Source organism: Lampetra planeri, chromosome 47, assembly GCF_965212315.1.
Source record: "Lampetra planeri chromosome 47, kcLamPlan1.2.h2, whole genome shotgun sequence".
NCBI classification, from domain to species: domain Eukaryota; kingdom Metazoa; phylum Chordata; class Hyperoartia; order Petromyzontiformes; family Petromyzontidae; genus Lampetra; species Lampetra planeri.
In genome coordinates, this window is record NC_136153.1 from 9,137,717 (window position 1) to 9,165,663 (window position 27,947).

Sequence of the window (27,947 nt, forward strand, 5' to 3'; positions counted from 1 at the left end):
CTGGGGGAGGGGCCGTGATGGCGGGACGCGGTGGCTCCGCGCTCCGCTGCTGCTGCAGGCAGGAGGAGGAGACCCACCCCGAGTGCACGGGAGCCACCGTCTCGCTCTGACGCCGCCGCGGCTGCACTCGCCTTGGCGTTGTGGCGCGGCGCATGGGCGGGGAGCGCGGCTGAGGTGAGGGGCGCGGGGCGAGTGGGGGGGCCCGCGCTGTCCGAGGTCGCGGCTTAACCATCGCCGCGGCGGCCCCACCGCGCCGTGCCTCTGATTGGCTGAGGCACGTCACGTGGCGCCGTGGTGGGACAAACTAAGCGGCGATGTTGAGGGGGGGGGGGACGAGGGGCGCGAGTTCGGCTCGGCGGCCCACGCGGCCTTGGCCGCTGCTCGGGGTCTGCGCTGATTGGGCGCCGCGCTCCGCCAATCGCTGCGCTCGGCGACGTCGCCACCTGGCGCCAGTCGCGCATCGGCCGCTCCGAAAAACGTGCGCCCGTCGACGCGATTGCCGGTCACGTGACAGACACATCTGCCCTGACCACGTGGTGTATGGGGGGGGTGGAGGGAGAGGTCGGGGGTGGGGGGGGTCACGTGATTCACGGTGAGGCCGACCTGGCGACACCACGTGGTGCTGCTGACACTGCAGGCGGAGCCGGGCCTCGGGACATGCGCCGGGACCCCGAGTAGAGGTCACCAGCAAGTCACCCAGCTGTGGTGGGGTGGTGGGGTGGGTGGCCTGGCCAGGTGAGTTGTGATGGGTGCTGCGAGCTTCTGCTGGCCAGAGGGGTGGTGGGTGTGGGGGGTGCTGTGATTGTTACCCTGGCCAGGTGCGGATGTGCACAAGGTGAAGGGGGGTTGCGCTGAACGAGACGACTGTTGCAGGGTTGAGCAGCTGTGATATCAGGCGAGTGTGTATGTAGGATAGATGGTGGTCCTGGCTAGGTGTGTGTGTGTGGGGAGGGCATAGCCGGTGCATCTGCCATTCATCTCAGTCAATCAACCCATGGCACCTGGTCTCAACCCTGACCTGTCAGCGAGCCTTAGACACTTCACGTGGCTTCGGAGGGCACCTGGCCTCGTACAAACGCAGTGGTAACGTCACCGCCACTTAGTGGCGAATGGTAGCGGATGTTGTGTGGGGGGTAGAGGCAGAGTGGTCCAGAGGCGAGGTTGGTGGTTGCTTTGGCCAGGTGGTTGCTGCTGGATGGATGGATGTGTGATGTGGGTATTGTTTGTGCTGACTCACCATGTGGGTTCTTCACAGTGCTGGGCACCCGTTTGCCCGGTCCAATGCCTCGCGTTCTTTTTCCAGGGTTCCATCGGGGTGGGTCCATGTCTCTCTGGCTGCTGCACATCCTCAACGTGCACGGGGGACACAGCACGTGGTGCTTCAAGGCAGGGAGAGAGAAATCCTCTCGGCAGCAGTCGTGGAGGGGGGGGGAGCCCGACATGCTCGGGGAGGAGGCAGGGGGGGAGACCTCGGCACAGTCGATCATCGATTATCGATTATCGATTATCGATCATCGAATTATCGATGATCGGGCGGGGAAGGGGACGCCGGGTTTTCAAAAACGCCGAATAATCGCTCCTAATCATTAGTTAAAATTTGTTTTTTTTTGTACGTTCTTGCATCACGTGTTTTTAGGTGTTGTTTCTGTGTTTTTTTTTTATAGTTTACTGTGTGAAATTGGTATAAATAAACATACGAATATGCAACAAAAAATAACCGGCTGTGAAAAGGTACTGTATTTACTGGACCACTCCATTCTCCAATACTCTGCACGGGGTGCAGAGTATTGGAGAATGGTGCAGTGTTTTAAGTTGTATGTAGTGTATAATATACTGTATATAATATTTAACACTGAAATAAAACATAGCTATGCGGTGCCGGTCACAGCCTTTGGGGTGGTTTTGCCGGATCGGCCCGGGACTGCCGGATAATGTTGGAAGCCAGATAATCGATGATCGACTGCAGTTCCAAGGCGCACGTGACAGATGCGTACCGCGTTCACCTATTTCTTATTTGTGTAATTCGTGTTTGGTTGACAGCTTGATTTCAGGCACGATGGGGAGAGAGTGAGGGCGGTCGGTTGGGTCTGAAAACATCAGCAGGAGTTGGCACTTGGCTCTCACGGCGATGTCTTTACCAGCGGACGCTCTGCGTTGCCTTTGCTGGGATTCGCCTATGACCGCGTTCCCCCACTACTTGGACGTTTGTGAGATAAACAGGAAGTTTGTGAGATAAACAGGAAGTTTGTGAGATAAACAGGAAGTTTGTGAGATAAACAGGAAGTTTGTGAGATAAACAGGAAGTTTGTGAGATAAACAGGAAGTTTGTGAGATAAACAGGAAGTTAGATAAACAGGAGTTTGTGAGATAAACAAGAAGTTAGATAAACGGGGAGTTTGTGAGATAAACACGGAGTTAGATAAACGGGGAGTTTGTGAGATAAACGGGAAGTTTGTGAGATAAACAGGAAGTTTGTGAGATAAACGGGAAGTTTGTGAGATAAACGGGGAGTTTGTGAGATAAACAGGGAGTTTGTGAGATAAACAGGAAGTTTGTGAGCTAAACAGGCAGAGGACTGCCTGAACACAATGACATTCTCGTCCGTAAAACCTCAGGGCTATCTTGCTTTGGATAGAATCCAGTGGTCTTCTCTCCAAGGCCTTTTTGCCAAGAGCGCATTGCTGGTGAATGGCGTCAACGCTTTGACACGGCCCTTTTCTCTACAACGTAGCAGTCTTGTTGACGTTCCCGTGCCGTCGGGAGACGTTTGTCAAGGCGTTGTGCCCTCCTCTGCAGATGCGTCTGCTGTGCTCTACCTTCGGCTGAGAGAGAGAGTTTACGAGCCGCAATTCCGCGTGGTTTTATGCAGCCGCGTCACGGAGTGGCGGACAGATATCCAGCGACACTGCACAGTCATGGCAGGGCAATAGATCACGGGGGGCGGGGAACAAGCGGATATTTCTCAAAGTATGCGAGTGCCGTACTGTACTGAACACCACAGTGTCATGTTCGCTTGTTTCAAGTCATGGGGGGTGGTGCCCATCCCTTGCCTGCGGTCCTTAGTGGTGAAGATTCCACATTCCTGCGGTGAGGAGCAATTTCTCCTTGAAGGAAGACACAAACCCAGTGAGAATTGGGGTTTTATTTGTTTCCAGAAACGCACCGAGCCATGGCGGTGCAGCAGCGTGGATCTCCTCCTCCTGCTGCTGCTGCTGCTGGGGGAAGGAATCTGCCCATTCACCTGTCAGACGGCGTCCGAGCGGCGCTGCAATTGACTGCCCCCCCCCCCAGCCAGTACTCACTGCCGCCTCCCAGCAGGCACCAACGCGTTGTGACGTGGCTGTCCTGCCGGCTCCCACACTGCAACAGCTATTTTGCTCTGGAAATTGCCCGTCATCTCCCACAAGTGGAGTGTTTTTTGTTCTGTTTGGCAGTGTGATGAGAAGTCAAGAGGCCGGGCGATAGTCTCATTGCAACAGTGACCTGCCGCGTTGTCTTCCTATGTGCGCATCGTGTCGGCGCACCCAAACACTTTTTCCTTCTTCACGAAGATTCAAACTACCGTGTTCCACAGCCAGAGACGCTCATTGTGTGTGGTTGCAAAACAATTTAGGAATCGCCAGGCTGTGGATCACCGTAGCCCATAGCCCTGAGTGTACCACAGCCTAGCAGTGAAAGTGTGTTGGTGCACATCTTCCGAGATATGGGTGGCTCTTTCTGCTTTGGTTTGGGCTCCGTAGCAGCATATTTTTTCACGTGAATCCCGCGTCACGCCTGAAACTGCACTGAATAGGAACTTGTGTTTTGAGTTGAGTCTTCCTTTTGCATAACGACAAGGACGGGGGGGGGGGTCACTACATTTTCTCTGTGTTCATGTGCTGTATATGGGCAGGAAGCATTTATTGAGATGCGGATAGACGATGCCGAATATATCCTATTTGCTTGTTTTTTTTCCTAGCGGTTTGCAGCCATGACTCTCATTAAGTGTATATTAGTGTCTGAACCTTGCCTTAAGTTCAATACTTTTCATTGAATGCATGCTTCTGCATCACAGCACCTTCCGATTAGCACAGTTGGCTTCGTACAGTGCGAAGGAAGTTCAACGTACACGCAGACGGCATCAGAACTGGGGAGACAAAGGTGACTGCGCTCGCTGCGAGGTGGCCAGATGGCAGTGTTGTCATCCTGTCTCATGCGTGGACTTTCTCTGGGTACTCCCATTTCCTGCCGCTTTTAAAGAGCTCAACAATGGCATTGGCCAACATCCCCAATGTAGAAACCCTCCTGAAACAAGTCTTCAGACTAAGTGAGGCTGTCCTGAGTAAGTAATTGACATGATGATGATCATTTTTAGTGACATTCACATCTGATAGGTGATCGCTTGACATTGTTTCTCCCAATAGTATTGAGGCTTACGTTGAGGATCTGAGTGTGTATGAATACACGATCAGCTGTTTAAGGTGACAGGCTGAGAGCTTTAATGTGGTTTAAGTTACAATTTTATGAACGGTGTAAATTGGTTAGTGACAGGTAATTGGTCCTCGCTTAGGTGATTCTGACGCAGTTGATCACTCGCTTCATCAGTTTATTGGGCTGCTCTTGGGACCATTAGTGCCACACGGGTCGTGGCGATGGTGAATACAATGGGACTGCATGTGGCCTCTGAGTTCGCCATTCTCTGGGCTGTGTGACATGTAGAGCCGAGCACACTGGCTACCTGAGGAATGTGCGGCCGATAACCGTAGACTGAGGTGGAATGCACGGAGCCAGACTACGGCGCTGTGTGCGCAGCATCTGCGCAATCGTGCAGAGCCGTTGCAGCAGCAGCAGCAGTTGTTGAGTGGCTGCGCTGGAAAATAAAACCCAAGGCCGCCTCCCTCGCGCCCCAGGGCTTGCGGAGATGTGTCTCGGCATGTCCATGATTTGGCTCATTCTTCAGGTTTTTAGATTTGTATTTTCACCTTTGGATGGTTATCATCCAACTGCCCACGGACTCTCAGTCACGGTCAAGTAATCAAATGTTTTGCTCTTCTATTGACTTGGCTGAATTGCCTTGTGTTCATCTTTTTTATATTGGAACACCATCCCAACTGTGAGGCATCCGTTACTTATTATCTTCTTCATTTTCCCACCGGTGATATATTATCCAAGCGGTTTCCATCTCAAAGTTTTTAGGGGGAAAATAAATCACGTTCTGTTCTTGAATCTTTTTCTAAGCGCTCTTAACCATTCTCCCCACCCTTCCAAGCAGTATCCTGTCTCATTCCATGAATTTCTTCGACAGCTCAAGAGCTCAAATTCATCTGTGTGTAATGTTTATGTTATTCTTATTCAATGCGCTTGATTCTAACCCTCTGACAACCAATCGGCCGTGTTGTCACTTGCTAAGAGCGGTTGCAGTGAGATTGACACGACTTTGGTAGAGGTGTCGCGATGCATCGGTTCATCAGTTGGTATTGATTCTTGAGCTCGTGATGCATGCATCGAAATGAAGGTTTCACAATCGATCTTGTTTATTTGATATACCCCAATATCATTGGTTCTTAAGGCCTCTCCAGCCATTCGTGGCTGCTACGTTTACCACCGTTACAAGCATAATAGATTTCTGACTTCAGTCAATTCGAGGCTGTTCCCTAACGGATAGTTCCCGCCACTGGTCATATTTTATTTGCCATCACCAGTCTGCACTTTCCATCCTAGGATCCAAATGCGCAGTGCATGAGAAGCAGGAAATAAAAACAGAACCAGAGCAACCGACCAAACTCAAGAGGGAAGGCCACTTTAAACGAGATGGGTTTTCAAAGCAGACTTGAATCTATCAACCTATTATCCCAACCCATTTGCCCCTTGACGGCAGACGCCCGTCTGCGTGGCAATAACCGTCCAATTAATTCAACTTGCACTGAACTATTGTGAATTTCATGGGTGTGAGATTCGTTGTTATGATTTTAATATTTTCCCGTGAAATTCTTACTGAATCTCAAGGCCTTCTTCAACGAGGGTTCCCACCTTGCGTAATTTGCGTGTTTTTTTACACACGTGATTGCCGAAAGCCTGCTAGCCTGCTTGTTGACGTAGGTGGTGATGTGCGATATCTCCCCTGTAGGCACCTTGTGCTGCAACGCGTGGGTCGGTGTTTCGCCCAACGTCTTTCTCCCATCCCAGCATAATCCGCCCAACCTCAGCCAATCACGTTTGTTGGATCGAAGTTTCGCATGCGCTACCACCATTACCCCCCCCCTGCTCTCTGGGTTATTAATGCGCAATCAATATGAGAGCTCCTTTAGAGCTGAGGCCTGCGAGTGCGAGGCGTCATTTGATGTGCTCTCTTGCGGTGCTTGTGTCCGCGCATCGCACATAGCCGCGTACGTCCACATGTGCGTGTTGTACACGTGTGTTGTACACACGTGTTGCTCACATGTGCATTGTGCCTTGATTTAATGCAGGAGTGGGTCGGTGTCTTGCGCGCCTTCTTCTCTCTTTACCATGATCATCCAGAAACCTGGCGTGAACATCACCGGATTTAAATGACACGCCAGCTCACCTCGTCGTTAATGTGCATTCACCAGTGCAGCGTGTGCGTGCGCGACTGTGTGTGCAGTGTGCATGTGCAGCGTGTGCGGCGTGTGCAGTTTGTGCAGCGTGTGCATGTGCAGCGTGTGCAGCATGTGCAGCATGTGCAGTGTGTGCGTGTGCAGCGTGTGCGTGTGCAGCATGTGCAGCATGTGCAGTGTGTGCGTGTGCAGCATGTGCAGTGTGTGCGTGTGCAGCATGTGCAGCGTGTGCAGCGTGTGCAGCGTGTGCGTGTGCAGCATGTGCAGTGTGTGCGTGTGCAGCATGTGCAGCGTGTGCAGCGTGTGCAGCGTGTGCAGCGTGTGCAGCATGTGCAGCTCGTGACTCTTAATTGTGCCCTGGTTGAACCTGCTCGTAATTCCGGGGTTCTCCTGCGTGCAGAAATTCTTGCGCCTGAAACTCTCACGAGGCCTGCGGGTTCTTGTGAATGTTACGGCGAGAGGTCAGAGGCGAGCGGCCTCTCGGCCTGCGGCTTGATGGGAGTTTTCCCGCGGCGGGGTCAGGGGGCCGCTGCGGGAGTTGAACCAGCGCCCCCCCCTCCCCCCGCGGCACCGCTAGGCTCCCCGGGGCGCGTGAAGGCGACCACCACTTCCCCGTTCTCAACAAGAGCCCCGTTTCCTTTTTTTTTCTTTTACAAAACTCGCACGCCCTCTAATTCGAGGGAGATCCGCGTTTGCCAAATCTACAGCGCGTGCGTACCGCATAGCGCATGGACATCTGCTGCGGAAAACCTCCCCAAAATCCTCTGCCTCGTGCATGCCCCCCCCGGCCCCCTCCCGCCCACTCCCGCGCCCCACTAACCCCACCTCCCGCCCCCGGAGCGGCGTGAACCTAGCGGGGCCCTGGCTCGTGATGTGGCCCTGCCTCGTCCCAGGGTTGTTGAGGTGGCCAAGTCGTGCAATTAAAGCTCACCCGATACTCGCCCTGGCAGGAGCAAGAGAGAGGGGAGAGTGAGACAGAGAAGCTTGCGGGAGTCTTTGCGAACTCGCGCTCCCCCTGGACCGTCCGATGAGAGGGGGGGGGGGCAGCTCTCTCTGCGGTTGGCTCGGCTTTTCATCTGAGCGGTCAAGTCCCAAGTATGCTAATTCCCACCACGCTAGGTTTGGCAGCGCAAGTGTAACATTGCAGAACGCTTCATTTCCGTCGAGTTCCTTCACCAGAATATATCCATCTCGGCCTTCTTTGCGATTGGCCGAGACAGAGGTCGTCGAGAGTTTGACCTTTGCCTGTGCATTGTCAGCCGTTGTCACCCGCTCACCCGGAACACTTGAGCGGGTCACCGGTGGTGGTGACGTTGCAGTCATGGCAGTTTGTTGGTTGGATGGTGGCTGGTGTGGGAGAGGCGGGGGGGCAGGGGATCCCTTGAGAGGGGACTAAACGGTGAAATTTCACGTGCGAAGGTCTCGTTACCTCTTGCATTGCTCGCAAAGGGCGCAGCTGTCGCGGGGAGATTTTCCAGATCAGCAGATGATGAATTTCGTCCCGTGGCCTGGAGCATGCCCATTGCAAACGGTGGCCACCACATGCACCTCGCACCCTTCAGATTGACAGAAGGTATACGATTTGAGCCGTCGTATAAATATAGCCTTTCAGATTCCTTCTCACTTGCCTCTAAACACTCCCTGCCTCTCTCGCCGAAGTGGCAGCCTATGGGTTGCATTGAAGGATTTGATCTTTAGACCCGGTAAGTACCGGGTGCTCTGTTCACACGTGTCCCTCGCAAGACCCCACGGTGCTACAACCCCACTGGCTTGGTGTGGGCTCTGTGGTGACTCGGTACCGACTCAATGATGACTCGGTACCGGCTCAATGATGACTCGGCACTGGTTCAGCGCTGGCTCGGCACTGGCTCAGTGCTGGCTCGGCGCTGGCTCCCTGGGCCGCCGCCCCGGTCATCTCGCTGTCATGTCTTGCTGCTTCAGCGATGCAGTTTGCGGCTCGTGCGTCATTCACCTTCAACGTTCGCACACTCGCACCTGTCCTGGCAGCCGAAGCGCCTGTGCGAGTCGGGCTGAACGTGTGGCTCCCTCACAAATGATTCCGAGAGGGCACGCGGCGTTTACTCACTCGTGGCTTGTTCACCTTGGCCCTGAGACGGTCCTCTACGATGCATCTCAACATGATGTATCCCACACACACAGAGGCCTGTGTCTCCAATGCGACCTTAACATACATCTAAACGGTACCCTTTGCTAATTGGTGCTTAAGAACAGCAAGGCATTTCTAACTTTATTTCCAAATGTCACTCCCTAGCGTCTGTTTACCATTAAAGACAGTAAGTGGTCTTGGGCAGGACAGTGTTGTAGAGGGAATGATGGATAGTAGAAGAGTCTGGTGATAGAGCAGCAGCCAAGTGAGAGCACGTGGGTGCGCCCGAGAGCACGAATCGGAATCTTGATTCGTACTTGAGGAATGCAATGAGCTCTAAAGCTGTCCAGTACATAAGTGGATAGATCGTGGCTGATGGAAATGAACGTTATTTTTTTTATATCTTCGGAACAATTTATTCTAAATGTGTTCCTCTGTTGTGCGATTTCGATGTTATTGTTGTCACTTTGTCATTCTCGGTTAAGGCTCGATATGAATGACGTTACGATGAGAAGGGATTTTCACTTTTCACAGGGACGTTGTTTAAAATCTAAAGCTACAGTGTTAAAAGTCTGTGGATGTGGTAGACGCTACGTGAACAAGTGCTGGCTCATGTTGAGGGAATGAAGGTGAGGAGGGGACCAAGAAGGAGTGGAAACGGTTCAGCTGCTTCCCACGAGGGATCCCCTCCAGCTGCCGTGCCCTGGGCGTGGTCACAACGCCGCTTTGTGTCCGTCACTCGCCAGAGAGGAGCTGTGGGAGCTGGTGCGGCGAGCCAGTCCGCAACCACGAACTCGCTTTGAGCCACGCTCCCGCGCGCGGGCCACGCAGGTGTGCCCGTGTTGTGCGATTTGGATCGTGTTGTTGTTCGGTTTGTCATTCGCGGTCAAGGTGCGATATGAACTACGTCAAGATAATATTTTCACAGGAACATTATTCGACTTGTTGACTGCAGCGTTATGTCCGTGGACGTCGCATTCGCTACGTTAACAAGTGCAGGCCGACGTTGAGGCGGCGCGACAAAGTCGGGCTGCCCCGTCTTCTTTTGCCACACCGCCTTCTCGCTCTCTCCCCCGTGCGTGTGGGGTTCCTCCAGACACGCGCAGGTCTCCGTACCGCACGCTCGCTCGGACAGGGGTCGGTCGGACGTCCCGACGTGACGCCCTACTCAAAAGAACACGGCCTAGAATTCTCTGTAAAGCTCGCCTTGATAAACCAAGAAGTTGCTATCAATACTTGGGTACAGTATTCTACTTTATGGTTTATGCTTGTATTGCCTACCCTCCACTTTGGGCTTGTTTTATTTTATCCAACATACAAACCTGTGGGCTATCCATGCAACAGCACAACAAAATAGTTATAATAATTCTGTAGATGTGCACATCTGGCGAGGTGGTGCTGTGGCAGGCTGCTTCACAATGGGGTCACAGATTCAAAAGCTGGCTAACTCAGTCGGATCGGCCGATCATCTCTGCAGGATTAATTGAGCGAGGAACACTTTTGTGTCAAATCGCCAGCAGTTGCTGAGCGCGTGCGCGCGTGCGTGCATGCGTGCAAGCGTGCGTGCGTGCGTGCAAGCGGCTGCCCTCCCAGTCAAAGTGGAATGTCACCCCCAGCTTGTGCTCGCCAAACACGGAGCAGCACCGCGCGTCTCTGGGCTGTGCGCGGAGCGGAGAGACGCGCGGGGGGCGCGCGCGCGGCGTTTCTCCGTCCCCCCCCCCTCGGACGGTGGAGGGGTGGTGGGGGGCCCCGCTCTGGCCGGGAGCCGCGCGGGGGAAGGGGGAGGCTCGGAGCGGCCCGGCGGGCACGCTGCCTCCTTCCCCCGTGACTCACTTCCTGCCGCTCCGTGCCAGGTGTCTGGTGGGGTGTCGCCGTGGCTCGCGCCTGACCCCACTGTACGGCGCCGCGCTCTCCGCCGCTTCCGATCCATGGGGCGCTGCTCAGGAAAAACTCCACTGGCGGGGACCGACTGCTCTGGGTTCATAGGTTAGAGAGTGCGGTGCGTGCGTTTAAAAGGCAAAAAAAACAATATTATCCATAACAGAGGTTTACGTGTTAAAAAAACAATATTGGTTTGGAGTCTTAAACAGGGGGTTGATGTTGGTCGTGTTGAATTAATTCACTCTCACGAGTTGAAGTGTTGCCACAAACACGGGACGTGTTCCGTGGAGACTAAGCATTTTATCTGGTTGATGTTTCTCGTGTCCCCCTTTGTTTTCAAAGTCTCCCCCAAGGTCTCGTACCTCTCTGACCTCACCCAATATACTTATCCTCACCCTCCCTCTCCACTCCAAAATCTATTAGCTCGTGGATTCCCAAATGCGCCCACTACTAAAACAGGCCCAGTCCTCGCAAAATTGTTGGATAATCTCCCACACCACTCAGGGGCTGTTGCTTGAAAGAAGTACACGTTTTAGTTTAGCTTTAAGTGAAACTATTTTAAACGAATAAAAATGAATATCTGTGTATGTGATTATGAAGTGTGGGTTGTTTTGTTCAGGCCATCACCTTGGATTAGCAAGGTTGGCTATGTACGGTGCAAAAGAAGTTCAACATACAGACATCAAGCGGATGTGTTTTCGGGTCCTGTTTGGTTTAACACGAAAACCGACTGAAGCGATTACGGTTGGTTCAGTTCCACGTAACCGTTCGCTAACAGGACACCACAAGCTTCTGCTCCAGCTGAAATCCAAACTCGGAATCCCCCCCCGCACTTGTCCAGTGCTTCTGGCCGAACCCCTCAACCGTGTTCCCGTTTTCTCATCGCATTTCTCCTTGGACAAAGAAACAATGCTCAGCCTGCGTTCTGTTCATGATTAGCGCCCGCCCTTTTTTCGTTGGCACCGTTGGTCGAGGGACGTCTGGTGGAACGCACGTGTGGCCTGCATCCGTTACCGTTGTGTGGCTGCCGAAGTGCAGCGAATGTTTGTAACGTAGGGGACGGCGCATTGTAAGTGGTGGTGGTGGTGGTGATGCGCTGGGAGGGTTGTGCCTAACAGTGCTGTGGTGTTGTGCTGGACACAAAGAGCGGTTCTGTTGCGTTCGCCAGTTCCCCGCGCTCTTGGGACAGTGCGCGCAGGCTTGAGGGCTCCGTATTACATGATAGGGAAACTTGAGCAAAGTTGTTGCTGCCATTGATGTTCCTTGATAACTGGGTGGAAAAAATGAAATCATCGGTTTTGGAACTGAATTCCACAGCTTTGGGAAGTGGAGTATGGGCAACGGCAGGCAGCACGAACTTCTATAGCTCTCCCTCGACGAGGAAAACTGCCCCCTTAGGATTGTCGAGGCACGTCGCACGTCTGCAGTACAGCAGCAGAACGTGAAGAGAATACAGAAAAGGGGTTTTAATGTCTCCCAGTGGGGTGGGGGGGTGTGGGATGCGACTTTCTGAAGCGCCTGTCTGGGTGAATGGTCACGCTCCCAGCTGCTTAACTTGCAGTGCCACCAACATTCGCAGTGTGCCAACATGCCTGTGCCTGAAGTTACCTTTGCAGTGCTCTGCAGTCAGTCCCCTTCGTCACCTGACCGACCCAGCCGGTGATGTGCAAAACAGCTCGGGGGGGGGGGGGGCATGATGGGGCGGGGGGCGCACAGCCTTGTGTGCTCTGCCGTTTACAGCCCCCCCACCGGGAGATGGTCGTCGCACTCGCAGCAGAGCGACTTTGGTGTCGTGTGAACAGTTCAGTTCCCAGAGCTTTTTGGTAATCTTTGCCAGATATTGCCAAAGCTGCGAAGTGGAAATGCGAGAGTCCGTTATGCCATTCAGGGCTGCAGGAGTGTGGTGTGGCGGTGGAGGAGGTAACAATCTAAGAGATAAAATGTAAAAGCAAATGGATATCTCTGCTCGAATGACGATGCGGCACGTGCGTATGTCATGTTGAACTTCATCCGCACCGTACGTAGCCAATCGTGCTAATCGGAGGTGCCACGTGGCTCATCTTTATTGGAGAGTAAACCCACAACATTTACAATTTGAATTGTCCAATTCTAATTACTAGTACTCGAATTGTAAATGTTGTGGGTTTACTCTCCAACACACTGGTGTGCTGAACTAGTAACTAATTTTCACGTTTTTTTACGTGACAAACCTTACTAATTGGTCTGTGTCGGGTGTTGGCGGTTTTAACAACACGTTTATATTCACACGATCTAACCCAGAAAACCTCTTATACATATATTGGTCGCGAAAGCCTACGTGTTATTTATTTTGCAGATGATGTATGGCGTATCTGAAAAACTACTCGACAAATTGGGATGCCTTCAACATGTGTGCAGGTGCGTGAGACGTCGTGAACAGGAGGTTGAACGCGTCTTTCGTGGAGTTGTTGTGGCTGGGTCCAGTTACAGCTGCAGTGATTTATCCGATAGGGCCAACCTGCGATTGCAATTTGTATCGGGTGCTCGTAGTGAGATAAACAAAAAACACGCAAGCACTCACGAGAGAAGCCCCTGCTGCCTTGGAAGTCACCACCCACACACGCTCGGCCGAAAAACAAATTCTGCCTTGGAGCACTTTTCTTTTACCACTCTGTTATGGCTGTGGATTGAGGTCCCCTCGGTTAATCACAAACTGGCAGCAGGATATAGTCTAGCGGTCGGCGGCGTGCTGACCACCGAGTCGCTGGTTTATTTTTCTGCCGAGAGTCACCAAAGCTGTTGTTGCTGCTGCTGCACAGTGGGTGCTATACACTCTGTGGTGAGGTCTTCAGTGACTAATTAGCTGATTAGAGACACTGGTATCAAAGTTGCTGACTGGGACGGTGCTGTAAGTCCGCTTGTATCCACAAAGTGGCTGGACACCCTGGGATATTGAAACCGCAGACGATTAATCGTGCAGAAGCTGCATTTCCACTCGGCCATTAGCTCTGGGCCTGACCTTTTATCGTCTGCGTTGACCTGTGCAGAATTAAACATAAAAGCAGCGTCGACCATTTTGATTCTTCGTTAATAAACGGTGTTGACCAAATGTTTGTCTTGATGTAGACTCGGTAGACTTGGCGAAGCCCCACCCATTTCATCCCGGGTGGCAAGGGAGATGATGTCAATAGGGACCGGTTCTGCTCGGACCTTGATCTGCTTTCGTTTCCTCCGAATTTGTTCGGAACTCCTTTTCAAACCCGGCTTCTGGCTCGATCGTACAATCCATGCAGAATATAAAAAAACTCTGCTCTTCCGACTCTGGGTAGATATCCATAGTGACTGATGCTAGGCTCAGATGGGCGCACACCTGTGACCTACATCTCACGAGTAAGAGAATTGTCAACCTCAAACTAAGGAATGAAGTGCTCATTAGTTATGGCCTTGCGAGGAACAAAACCTACAGCCTTTTATAAAATTATGGCAGGAAGAGCCACCTGGAGATAGCTACATACTCTGAAAAGGACAGGCAGGCAAGAGAGAGAGAACACACGTGGCAGAAGAAGATTTACAAGACGACAGAGTCATGGTTGCTGTCAGCATGGGAAGGCTTCCAGTGGGTATAGCCGTACCAAGTAGTTGTGCGTAAGACAAGCAGGCGGTTCTTTGTCTTTCAAGAACGGGTGGTACTACTGTTAGTTCCACGTAGCTTGCTCATTGAGAACCGAGCCGTTGAGAATGAAGGTACCGGCAGGGCAGAGGGGTACATCGGAACACAGGCGTCACTTCAGCACGGCCGTCACGAGAGAGCCTTGCGCAGGCTCCGCGCGCGTACCCAGCCGTACGTTTGCCTGCATGCCCGGGCCTGCCGAGGCAGCCGGCTTGCCAACATTTTCTCTGCAAAACACAGGATCGTGTGTCGAGCCGTTTGGCGTGCATCGTCACGATTCGCTCCCCTAGAGCCCCTAGGAGGACTGTGGGGCGGAGAGAGCACGGGCGCACAGATTAATTGGACCAAGGGCCTCACAGTTTAGGAATTCTTTGGCCTTTCCTCGAAACCCTTTGAGGAGACGCCATTCCTGATGAGCGCACGGTTCCAAATGGCAGCGGACCCTGGGATGCCAGGAATGTCAATCCGCCTGCACAGAATCGTTGTCGCCGCCCTCCTGACTGTGCCCGGCGAGTTGGAGGGGAGCGCGAGCCATTGAAGTCACCTTCCACCCGTCTGGGTCGTCGTGGTGGTTTTTGCCGCAAGGGATGGGAAAGAGGCCGAAGGACGTTCTCGGTCTACGGCAACCGGTGGCGCCGGGTGGGAGCCGGCGTGGACGACGTTTGCCATAATCCACATCCGTACAAGAGGATCGTGGAAGAAGACATCGCGTTGCCGCTGCGTGTTAACCTGCCTGGCACGCTGAGTTAATGGAAGATAACGGTTGGGTGCTATTTTATTACAGTGGGTGAGATGGAGCGATGAAACGAGCTCCAGTGCGTGCAGTAGGGAAGATCGTCATGGTGCAGGATAGCGATGGATGTCGCAAACTTATCGAGGCCTATATCCAGCAGCGGTTTGGTCATGGCCGATGATAATGATGGAAACTTTAAGTTCTCCTTTCAAATCCCAGCTGCAGGACAGAATGCCACTATTAGGATTTCAAACGCCCACTAGGGCTCCCACACCTCGGTATAGCCTGACCATATTCTATCCCCCACACCTGCAACCTAAAACACTTGGCAAGCTCTCGAGGTCACCGATTTAAGTACAGCTGACCAGGCTGAAACGCTGCTTAGCTTCCGAGATCCACGTAAACGGCGGTCCGGGTGTAAGGGAGTGCACGCATCCCACTATATGCAGCCTCTTGGCACGCGGCTACGTTTAGATGCTACGTAGAGCTACGCTGTGTTGTAACCGCCGCATGAGCACGGTTTGTTGTTACATTCGGCCACTGATTCTCGAGTGCACGCGGTACAAATTGAGTTTGCTCAGATGCTGTGTTGCCTGTGGGGGTTACGGCCACAGCAGGCCAATTGGATGCGTCATTTTCCCAACATGTGTAAAGTAGCCTTGAACGGGCGTGTAGATAACACCACGTACCATATTTCCTCTCTGGGTCAAAGTGTTGTTGTGATATCATGAAACAAAGGTAGCCTGTGTGTGTGTGTGTGTCGGCTGTGTACAACTGCGATGAGTGATGGGGGTGCAGGAGAGAATGGTGACCGGGCAGCTTTGCATGACGCCTGCATTTTTCACATAGCTTGGGCCCTGCTGTACAACTCGGACGATGCTCACGGTCGTTACGACTGTTTAGCAAACGGCCTTCGGGGCGCGTCGTGATTGACGCGCCATCTTATTTTACGCCTTGCCGTTTTCCAAATCGTTTTAGCGGACTGATGACGACGCACGGGTCCGGCGTACACCGCTAATGTTTTGCCACTGGGGGAAAAGTGTGTTGTGAAGAGGCTTCTCACAACCATGTCTGACACAACAGCAACGTTGTCGTCCTGTGCACGGGCAAAACCGCGCCCGGTCTCGTATACCTGTCAACCCATACGGTTCACCCGTATTCTTGTACAGGGAAATTGAATAAAAACAACTCATATTTGTTTGTGTTTCTCCCTTGTGATGGGACTTTGTAGGATGAACGTTGATATTTACAAGGGCGCGGGGTGACCAATAAGGTCTGAGTTGGTCTGTAATAAGGTCGGCACTGATAAGGGGTTGACAGGTTTGTAATAACAGTGAAGGTATGGTCTCGACGCTGTCCCACGGGGGTGTTCGGTGGGATGCTCCGTCGGTTCTGAGCGTTTTCGCACCTGGGAAGAAATCTGGAGTGTCGGCGGGAAAAACCCCGTCCAAAACGCCACCGCACATGTCTCGTCAGAAAGCCACGTGCTGCGATGCACTCGTGCGGGCACCCTCGCTGGCAACAGGCGGGAGCCTCTGATGTGACGCGCTTCTTGTTGCAATGGGCAATTAAGGGCACACGTCCTTTCGTGATCATCAACTGCCAATTGCTGGATTTCGTGTTGTTTTGCAGGTGGTTATTGGAAATATCGCCACAAGCATGAAATCATTATCCATAATCGAGTTTTTGGCTTAGATCATGTAAATATACATTTATAAGTGGGTTTACTCTCCCAACACACCGGTGTGCTGTACTAGTAACAAATTGTCATGTTGCATTTACCTGGACAAACCTTACTCATTGGCTGTGTCGGGTGGTGACATATATATTTACGCGATCTAACCCAAAAACCTCTCTTTTGGATAATATTGTTAGAGAAAGCCTACTACTACTACGTATTAAAATAAAATCATTACCCAATGCACTAAATTGAGCTGCTGGCAGAAGAGGTTGCCCTCCCGCTTGATATAACGACACAAAGCCTTTATAATATGCCAAGGGCCCTCAATAATTTTAGACGATTTAGGTGTATGCGCTGGGTTCTGTGTAAGGCAAGCACATGAAGTGCTTTTGAATTGCATATGTAACCAGTGGCGTATATTAACCCACAAATGTGTAAGCACGAAGATTCTTGTGTTTACAGTTCTTCAAGGGACTGGTTTCTACAAAGTGTTAAGCCACCCGCATTTCATTTTAATTCCTTATTAGTCCACGTTGAACTCCAATGCAAACCCCTGTGAGCAGACGGCATGTTAAGAATTCACTTTTTACATTTGGGAATTTCTACATCGTCGTGATTTATCCAAGTAATTAAACAGGCCGTGTGAGGCATTGAACCAGGGTCCCAGTGCCACCGGTGGCTCAATTTGACAACACCGTTGTGGGCGTTTGTAGTGAGGAAGGCGTCGGTCCCGAGACTCGTGATGACGACGACGTCCACTCTGGGGTGTTTGCCGCGTTTGCCACCCAGCGGGAAGCACCCTGCTTTGAGGGAAAACAGATAGGCGGGGAGATGACACTCAAATGCTCTCCACGTTTCAATGCAGTAGAACCCTTAACGACCAACCCTGGAAACGACTAATCGCTTAACAACGGGCCTCCATAGAGCCCAATGTGTAGTGTATAGTGTAGTGTATATTATTGTAGTGTATAGTGTAATCTAGAGTAGTGGAGAGTAGAACCCCTCTTAACGACCACCGCTGTAAACGACAACTCGCTTCAAGACGGGCCTCCATAGAGCCCAATTTGTTAATTTACCGACCATTCCTCTGTTAACGATGGTCTGCAGTAGGTAGACTAAATATGAATTAATGCATTTATTAACCATGTTTATTTTAATATTACGTGTTTATTATGTTGTTAGTATCTTTATGTATTAATATCCATTTTTTTAATATTATAAAGTACGTTTTTTGGGTGAAAAAGGGTAACTTTTCATGCCATTGGAAAGAACGAATCCTTTAATGTGTTTCTTATACTCACTTCATGACCAGTTCCGTGGAACCAATGACCGTTGTTTAGAGGGGTTCTCCTGTATGGGACGAGCACGGTGGTTGTCAGTTGTATTGCACACAAATGGATCTAAGAGTGGACGCCACGTTGGCTAGGAGATGTTAACAACCTCGCCAGGTACACAGGAAGTCGTGGGTCCAATCCCGACCCTGATGCCTGCTGTATATTTCGAGTCTGCGTGTCTCTCTCCCCGTGGTCGCGTGGATTTTTCTCCGGGTCCTCCGGTTTTTCCCTCCACATTTAGAATCAACACCACCACGCGTTTAGAGTATTTGGCTGCCATCAATTTCCACATGACGGAATCGCTTCGTTGAGCTATCATTTGTGATAGCCAGGTCGCTTCTGTTAAAGAGCTACATAGCAGCTCAGTGGGCCTTACCTCGTAAAATAAAAAAAAAACAGTTTATAGCAAATGCCGCACCGGTAGGGCAGAAACCTTCCTGCTGCACTGCCTCCTGCAGGCTTGAATTCTGCGCAACCCATGAACAGACATGCGTCACTGCAACACCCTCCAGCATGTCTACAATGTCGAGCGTCTTCAGCACTCGTTCAGAAACCGCCTCGGCTGCCGCGAGGCGCTCTGCGCTCGACGCGACCCCTTCTCCCGTTCCTCAGGGCTTTGCAGTCGACTTTACTGGCTCCCAATTCCACAGCGCACCCTGTACAAAGTCGGCGTCGTCTGTTACAAAGCACACGTGCTGGGTCCACCCGTCCTGGTCAGCCTCCGCTTGTTCCATCCAGCAACCTCGGATCCGCTTCAAGTGACGGCCTCCCTTGTCAAATCCCATTCCTTCGAACCAGACGATCTAAGTTCAATTTGTATGCCTTACAAGTTCTATCAGTAAGACTTGCGCAACTCGCGGAGCCCTTAAGCCACCGTGGCCACGTCATCGTCCGGGGGCGAATGCCACCCTGCGATCGACATCGCATCACGTTTGGCGAGCCTGTGGCGTTAAAGCGCCCTGGCGAGTGAGCGATGGGGGGGACACGTGGTGTGCTTGAGCAAACAAGGGCGTGCCACGGTCGGCACGCGCTCCACCTTTCTTCCACGCACCACCCGGGCTCCCTTGGATTGTGCCCGCACGGCGCAGTCCCGCGGGTTCCGCTGACGTATTTCGGCGGTAGAACGATCGCACCGAGTCGGGCGCGCCGCCCTCCGCGTTATGACGTCATCGCGCGTACGCGCACTGCGCGCCCGTTCTCATCGGCGCGCGCGCGCGTGTGTCCGTCCCGCCCCGCAGTCTCGCCACGGGAGAGATGAGCGATCCGGGCGGCTTCGTGTTCGAGTCCGCGGAGCACGGCGCCGGCGTGCTGCGGCGGCTCGACGCACAGCGGGAGCGCGAGCTGCTGTGCGACGTCACGGTGCGCGCGGGCGAGCGGCGGTTCCCAGCGCACCGCGCCGTGCTGGCCGCGTGCAGCGACTACTTCCTGTCGGCGCTCGGCTGCCAGCCCGAGCCGCGGCCCACGCTGTCCCTGCCCGCCGAGGTCGGTCGCCTCCACCTCCGCCGACGCACCGGGCCTAACGTCGTCACCCCCCCCCTCCCCTTCCCCGCGCGGCCTGACCGGCCCGGTGACAAACGGCCGTCCTCTTAGTTAACCCTCATTTCTAAAGACAAAACCACGTCCATTGCCTCCAAAATAAGACTTCCAAGCAACTTAAATAGAAAATAATTGATTGTTACACGTGCACAAAGCAAGAATGTAAACCTCAATTTTAATCGGTGAATCGTTTCACGTCCAGTAAAGGATTTTTACCCGAGCTTAAAACACAACATCCCACTTAAAATTTGCAATATAACAGCTGTCCCCATGTGTGCTAATCAAGTATTTACGAGCTAACAATTACGCATAACTTACGTGTTGAATACTGGGAAGTGTAATGAAGTGGGACCGACTCAATCCACCATGGTAACATGGAATTTCCATGGCTGCTTCGGCAGGGCTGCCGACAGCACTTATCGCCGTTTTACGCCTCCCTCTACAGGGCAACCTCCGGTTGCTTTGCATCACCAAGCGGGGCTCATTTTACTGATGCCAGAGGGATTATGGTGATCGAGGGCGATGTGGAGGATAGGGCCGAGATAACTTTGGCAATTGGAAACCCTGCTGCTCTATCATCGTTAGCCCATTCCGCCCCGTACGGGTTGATAATGTTCAATGGGGCACGGCATTGCAGGGACACGTGCGTACACACAAAGAGGTCCAGAACTGGGATGAATTTCACGGCGAAGTGCGGGTCTGAAGGATTGGCCGTGCTCCCCCACAGGTCACGGCGGCTGGGTTCGACCCCCTCCTGCAGTTCGCCTACACGGGGAAGCTGTTCCTGAGCCGCGACAACTTTGCGGACGTGTCCCGCTGCGCGTCGCTCCTGCGCGTCCACGACCTCGAGGAGGCCTGCTTCGAGTTCCTCGCCTCCAAGCTCGCGGGCCCTCGCCATGGCCCCACCACTCCCACCGGCGGCGCCCCGTCCACCTGCCCCCTCCCCCTCTCGGACCGCGTGCGCTACCAGCAGGCCGCGGCGCGGGCGTGGGACGGCCGAGGCGACGAGCGGGGGGACGGCGGCGCCGCGCGCTCGCCGGCGGCGCCCTACCGACCCGCGTCGGCCTGCGGCCCGGTCCTGTGCGGCGCGGCCGGCAGCCGCGCGGAGGCCGCCCCGGGCGGGCCGACGCAGCGGTGCGAGCGGAGGCCCCGCAGCCCCAATAGCCCCGAGTCGAGCTGCGAGCGCGAGGAGACGCTCGCCGAGGACGAGCGCCCGGATGCCAGGCTGGCGTTGGCGACGCCACGTTTCCAGAACTCCCAGAGGTGCGGCCTGACCCCGCGGGCCGCGCAATGCCAGCGCCAGCCTCAATGTCCGGGCGACGTCGGTCAGGAGGATCTGGCCAGCGGCTTCGCTAATTCATCGCCGTGCTCGCAAACGGACGCGGCCAAGGCCAGCATCATCACCTGCCCGCAGGCCTCCGCCCGAAGGTTCTGCGGTTCCCGGGAGCCCCGGTTCTCCCCGCAGAGGAGTACGGGGACTCCCGAGTACGGAGGGGAGAATGCGCACGAGGGGGGAGTGGGTTCGACGGCGCCCGAAAAACCCTGCGGGCCGCCGCCCGTGATGTGCCCGCTGCGGGACCCCGACGCCTCCGTCACGGTCATCGTCAGCTCCCCGAGAACCGGCATCAAGTTTCAGGCCGGCGTGCGCGAGCCCACCGGAGACGCCCAGGGCACGGAATTTCCTCCCCCTGTGTGCCCCCGGTCGGAACGGCACCCCGTGGACTTGTGCCCCGCGTCGAGATCCGTGAAGACGGAGCCGCAGCAGCGGGGCGAGCACGGCGCGCCGGGGGGCGGCCGCGAGGTGGCGCGGGAGGAGGACTCGACGTACCCGAGGCTCGTCGACCGCCACGTGGGCGCCGCCGCCCGTGACGCCCCCGGCAGGGACGTGACGCGGATACGCTGCTCGAGGAATGACGCGGGCGACGCGCTCTCCCTCTCCAACCTGTGCCCCAAGTACCGCAGGTTCCAAGAGGCCTGCCGGCAGGAGCACAGCTTCGGAGGCTCGCTTCGCCTCGAGGCGGCGTCCCCGGAGTGGTGGACGGGCTCCTCGAAGGAACGCTACGGCGACCCCGCTTCGGCACCTTCCAAGCACGAGTCCAACGCCTCTCAGGCGGCCACCGACGAGGCTCGGCACGTGACGAACTTTGGCGTCAAGGAGCAGGTTTCGCCGGAGGGGATGGACCTGGAACACACCGTGTCGCAAGAACCTTCGATACCTACTACCTCTCGATTACCACCTCAGATGGACCCCAGGAAAAGCTTCCTGTGCGGCCAAGCAACCTACAGTTTGCAATCGTCTTGCCAGCCAGGTGCCCGGAGCCCTCAGTACCCACTTACCTCAGGCTACAGCCCCTCGGCTGTCGTGTGTCCGCTCAGGGGCCGCACCGTGGATATCACTTGGGAGGCCGTCGGGGATTTCTCTCTCCCTCCGGCACGCCGCCGCTCCTCGGACACTCCGGCCACGGAGACGGAATCCAGGCGGGGGAGCGCGGGCGAGGAAGCGGCTTGCTACGCGCGCGCGAGGAGGCACGGCGGGCTCGCCGGGGAGGACGACGACGACGACGACGAGGAGGAAGAGGAGGACGAGGAGGACGAGTACGAGGAGGAGGAGGAAGATGCGGCGGCGGTGCTTGCGGAGCGGGGCCTGTGCGGCGGGGAGAGCAGAGGGTCCGGCGCGGGGCCCTCGCCCATCAACCTCTCCCTGCCAAGCCACGAGGCGCCGCCACCGCCGACGTGCCGGCTGCCCCCGCTGTCCTCTGCCGTGCAGTTCGAGCTGTGCCCGGTGCTGCGGCGCTGGGAGCCGGGCCCCGTGTGGCACGGGGACGACGCCCCGGGGCCTCGCCTCTGCTCCCCCCCGCCGGCTCAGCAGTGCCCAGCCTCCGCCGCCGCTTCCTGCGTGTCATGCACCAGATACCCAGCGCTGTCCACCAGCCACTCCGGGGACGAGTCGGACTCGTTCTCGGACGACGAGAGTGAACTTTACACGTCGCAGGAGCAGGACATGTGCAAGAAGGAGGTGAGCCCGTGTCATTTGACTGTAAGCAGTCGGGGAACGGTACGACAACTGCCCTGGTGTACAAATCCCTTCTTGGTCTTGCCCCACCGAATCTTGCCCCGCTTGTATCTTTCTACGTCGCCGCCTCCCCCTCTACGTTCTCTATCTTTGCCGTCTCTCTCTGTTCCACCTCCTTGTGCTCAATCTACGCTTTTGCACGCTTTCTCTTCTTGTCCTCCTTCACTGGAACAAACTTCCCCCTCCACATCAAACACTCACCTTCGCTCACTCACTTCCGCTCTTCACTCAGAACTCGCTCATTGTTCCCTTGCTCACTCCACCACCCCTTAATCTCTCCCCCTCATGACCGCCCCCATTTTCTTCTTCGTATTTTATGGCTATCACTCATTTAACCCCCATTCATTGAATCCATGCATAATAATTTACTGTCATAAATTTCGCTTTCACTGAATTCAGGTATCGCAGATTTGCCCCCCATTGCTTCCTCACCTCATCTCCACCGTTACATTCACACGTTGTTACCGGTAAGGCGCTATTTCAATTCCTGGGACCTTTCTTGCCAGTATCAAAGTCTACGAACAGGTTTTACTCTTTCTGGCAATGAAGCAGGAGGTGTTAAAGATGTTCAAACACCAAACAGAAACCTTTCGCAAGGAACCAAGCCCGCATTGACCACACACAGGACTTGTGGTGAACATGCAAACAAAAACACGCTCTGGTGATATATGCCTTGTCTTTGATACTGATTGGTCTACGCCAGAGACAGCCTTCTTTATGGCCGTGTCTCAAGCAGTGTTAGACCAGAGAACGCCAAAAGACAATGCACTATCAGGGCATTTATATCTCGGGGTGAGCAGCTACAACATGGGACCTTACAAAAGGTTTCTGTTTGGTGTTTGACCATCTTAACACCTGTGTTATTGCGAGAAAGGGTGAAACCTATGCTTATATACATTCCGTTAAGACGAGATAATATTCTTAAATAACATTTGTTCCTATTGTGCCCTCACTTTCGGTTGGTGGTGAGAGAGAGCGAGAGAGAGGACGTCTCTTGTAGTCGGCCGTTGGGGCGTACAGCTGTAACCCAGAGCTTTGTAGAAGAGAGGTCGGTGTAGTGGATTTTATTGTAGGTCTATTGGGGGTCACGAGGCGAGCAGAACACACGAGTTGGTGAAGCCATTTGCACAGACCACTGCGTTGCACTGCCCCACGCGTGAGCCACGAAAAACACTCGTCAACAAATGTCTTGGCCAGACATCGAGATGTAGAGCACCCTGCTCAACAGAGTATCCAGACACTTGGGCTCTCGTCGATTAGCCCTACGGGTGTTTTCACAGCAGCTGAGCACAGGGACCCAAAGCCGAGAAACACAGCGGGCCATCAACAAAACGGCACTAATACTAGGGGTTTTCCCCTTTTTTCTGGCAACAAAACTGAGACCTTTTTTTTTTACAACAATTCATGTCTGCATTAACCACAATACAGTACTTGCAGTCAAAATGCAAAAAAAAATACACTCTGATAATTTATGCACTGTTAGAGGTGCAATAGATGAGAGCTGATTGTGCTCCCTGGCTCGTTTCAGAGAGACCCCTCTGCACCTTGCCCATTGCACCGACCACCTTGCCATCGTTTCCCCGCGTGGCCTCGTGTTCCTGTGCTCGTGCGGCCACCAGAGGGGGGTCCGGGGTACTTCAGCACGCACGATGCCACGCTCACTCCGCTCACCATCATATCATCATCGTCAGCAGCAGCAGCAAGGCCCTCTCTATCATCATCGTCAGCAGCAGCAAGGCCCTCTCTATCATCATCATCAGCAGCATGGTCTTAAAAAAGAGGCCTGACGCTCGGTGAGGTTTTCCTGGGTACGTCAACGACGTACGTTGCATTAAACCACCGGTTTACGGTCGGGCGCAGCCGCGCGGGCGCCGCCTCACCCTCGGCCGCTTGCGCCCGCGAACGTTGTGCTGCAGATGAAGCTGCCCTTCCCCATGGAGAAGATCTCGCGGCTCCCGCGGAGCGAATTCCAGGAGCTGCTCAAGATGCACGCGCTCACCCCCGAGCAGCTCGACTTCATCCACGACATGCGCCGCCGCAGCAAGAACCGCCTGGCGGCGCAGCGCTGCCGCAAGCGCAAGCTGGACTGCATCCACAACCTGGAGACGGAGATCCACAAGCTGGTACCCCGCACGGCGCCACGGCGCTCCGCACGCCGCGTCTCACCCGCCGGTTTTATCACCTGGGAGCCGGCTCGCAAACGTGGCGCAAGCGTGTTCGTAGTCGTCATCATTGGCCGTCGTCGGTCCACTGCTTTTGAAGGCCTTCCCAATCCGCCGCCTCTCATTAAAGCGTTATTATCGCGGCATGCACGGTTAACATCCGTCCGTCCATCCGCGTCGGCTACGGGTTCGGAGGTCGGCGGTCAGTTGCACGCTGGCACTTTCGGAACAAATTTTCGCGCGACTCGTCGCGGCGTTCGCCGCGTTCGCTCGTCGTTGTCGCGCGCTCGCCTCCGGTTCACGTGTGCCGTCGGCCTCGGTGGCGCCGGCTCGCTAACCGTGCGTTCTCACCCGCGCTGTGCTCGTGGCCACGGTGGCGATTGCAGTGCAAGGAGAAGGACCGCCTGCTGGTGGAGCGCGAGCACCTCCGCGTGTGCATGGACGAGCTCTACCACAGCTTCACGGGGCTATGCCGGGAGCTCTGCCAGGGCGTGCAGAACAACCCGGCGCACATGCAGCTCTTGGGCCAGTACATGTCTCCCGGGGGGCGGCCCCCCGAGCCCCCCCCCGCCGCCCGCCACCTACAGCAGCCGTCCGCGCCTCCGGTCGCGCGTCGCGGTCTCGGCGGCGCGAGGCCGCGTCGTCCCACGGGCGCCGCCGCTATGGAGGAGGGCGGGGAGGGCGGGGATGGCGGGGATGGGGGCGCTCGCGAGGCCGAGGTGGGAGGGGCGGTGTCGGAAGCACCGGCCCGCGACGCCGATAGCCGCGAGGACGGCGGAGGAGGAGGAGGAGGAGCTCTGGGGAGGAACGACGGTGCCGGGTAGCCCCGGGCAGGGCACGTTTGTGAATCAGTGCCGGTGGGGGGGGGGGGGAGCCACGTCAGGCGTGAGGTGGCGATTCCCCCTCCCTTGAAACGAAAGCAACGCGTAAAAGCAAAACCCCCGGCGGTTTGCTTCTTTTTTTTCCGTGTGAAACGGTGGCGGTGGTGCATTTTACCGGTGGGGGAAAGAAAAATCGATGCTGAATGAGCACCACGTGTGGTCACACGGTCGGTGCTACTCTTCTCACCAGCATATCTCAAGGGGGGCCATCCCAGCAGCCTCGCACACTTTTAAAGGGCTCTGCCGTCGGGGAAGGCCTTGTCAATCCGGGAGCCTTCACCAAGTGATGTTTCGTCCAGGAGAAAGGATGCGTCGTTCGCGCGGCCTTTTTCTTCCTACGTGAAAACTGCCCGCAGTTCCATCGAAAGTCACGAGCGATGATGTTGCTGTTAAGATTATTAACAGTTACCGGGTCCACAGAGCGCTTCTTGCCAGTTGTACTCACATAATGGGACACATTTTCCTGTCATGTATCAACATCTGTTTCAGTAATGAGCCATTTTTTTCTTTTCCATGGGCCAGGCCTTAGCGGACTGCTGTAAATCCCGACCTCACCTGGTGATTTTTACGGGCGACTCGCGACAATATCGAGATTCAGGCATCTTTGGGTTGCGCTTGCAACCCTCAAGTGTCTGGCGAGTCTGCAGATCCAACGGTATGAAAAACCTAACGGTACGTCACTAAATTCCTGTGACGTCACCTTCTGAAAGAGATCCGTCGCAGGTCGCAGGCGTTCGTGGTTCTAGCCCAGCGGCCGCCCCTATTAATACTGCGGGTGGATTAACCACGAATGCGCGCCGTCTGCTTCACAGTGGACGTTAAAGATCCCCCCCCCCTCCCCCCGTGACGTTCATTTAAAATACGAGGCAACGTCGTCACTGTGCAGGTAGCAACATTACTGGCACGTTACTTAACTGGGAGCAACCACCCACCAACATCAACCCAGACTTATGCCCTTTTGTAGGCCGGCACTGCAGTGCACCATTTTGCCGCCGAGTCGGGTAGAGCTGCCACCGGGGGAGGGGGGGTGGTCTCCGTGGCAAGCCCCTGGCAGCAGGGCATTGAAATGAGATGCGACGTGATGCAAGGTGCTTTTGGGTTTTCCGAGGCATCGACGTGCACTACAAAATGCAAAATCCGTATCCTTTAAAAGCCATCGCCAGTTGGCCACCAAGCGGTTTGAAGAGCGGGCGTGGAGGGGGGGGGATGTGTGGACGACGGAGTAGGCGGCGGTCTTGGCAGGTCGCCCGCGCCAGGGAGACTTGGCGTGACTCTTTGGGTGGGAATGGCCACTGTGACAGGGCTGGAGTGGGAGACACGATGTTTGCCGCATCTGTTGGGCCGCCTGAACCCCCCCCCCCCTTTTTTTACTGCGAAATAACGATGGCGAGGATCGCCCGGTGGTATTGTTTGTCGGGCTCCGAGGGATATTAAGGTTCTTGTCAACGGATGCGCAACAACCTCGACAATTTGTTGCCGATTCCCGTCGAAAGAAGATATTTTTTTATATATTTGTTTGCTTACGAAGCGAGTTGTGTACAACACACAAATGCCATTTAAAATTTGCTTTCCCGAAAGCAAATTCCCTCGAAAAACTAAAAAGATCAAACATTTTGAAGTAAAAAAAGGGGATGGAAAAGAAAAAGTGTGTACGTGCATGGAAAACATTTTACGAGTTCAGGTTTTTTTACATTGTTATCATGTCGCTTTTTTTTTTAAGAATGTAACTTTTTGCAAGCCCTGTGCGCAAAGCACGCACACACACACAGTCATTATCGAGGCGATTTAGCATTTCAGGGTTCTTGCGTTTTTATTCACAACGCGGGTGGAGCGGTGGGGCCTGTGCTTGCGTCTGGCGGGGAGGGTATCGTCGGGGCGTCCGCAGTCTCGCAGCGCGTGCGCACGTGACCCGGGCTCCGAGTCGACGTGCGCACGTGACCCGGGCTCGGAGCCGGGTGGCGTGTGCACGTCGACTCGGAGCCCGGGTCACGTGGGCACGTCGACTCGGAGCCGGGTGGCGTGTGCACGTCGACTCGGAGCCCGGGTCACGTGGGCACGTCGACTCGGAGCCGGGTGGCGTGCGCCGCCAGTGCTGGCTGCGGATGGAGGCGCCCATCTTTCCAGACATCGCCCCCCTTCCCACAGTGCCGGACTCGGGTTGCCGACGGGATATTTAAGCACGACGAAAATGGGATTTTGTGTCTGTCGCACACCCCTGCAATCCCAGCGTCTTGGGAGCCCAGGGTTGGCGGATCACGCGGAGATGGAGTCATTGTGTGTGTGACGCCCCCGTCTGCTCGTAGGCAGCGGTGAAGCCGTGTTTGGAGGTTTTAATCCTCTGTCCTATATTCTCCTG

General features: G+C 54.7%; 1 protein-coding gene across 1 annotated transcript; it reads left to right on the forward strand.

Annotated features, from left to right (window-relative positions):
• Nucleotides 1-27,419, forward strand: LOC144733422 (transcription regulator protein BACH2-like). Its single transcript, XM_078615327.1, has 5 exons — nt 1-174; nt 19,178-19,421; nt 20,203-22,491; nt 24,465-24,671; nt 25,097-27,419. Exons 2-5 carry the CDS (start codon nt 19,194-19,196, stop codon nt 25,532-25,534), a joined length of 3,162 nt encoding a protein of 1,053 aa, XP_078471453.1. The 5' UTR covers nt 1-174; nt 19,178-19,193; the 3' UTR covers nt 25,535-27,419.
• The last annotated feature ends 528 nt before the right edge of the window (nt 27,420-27,947 follow it).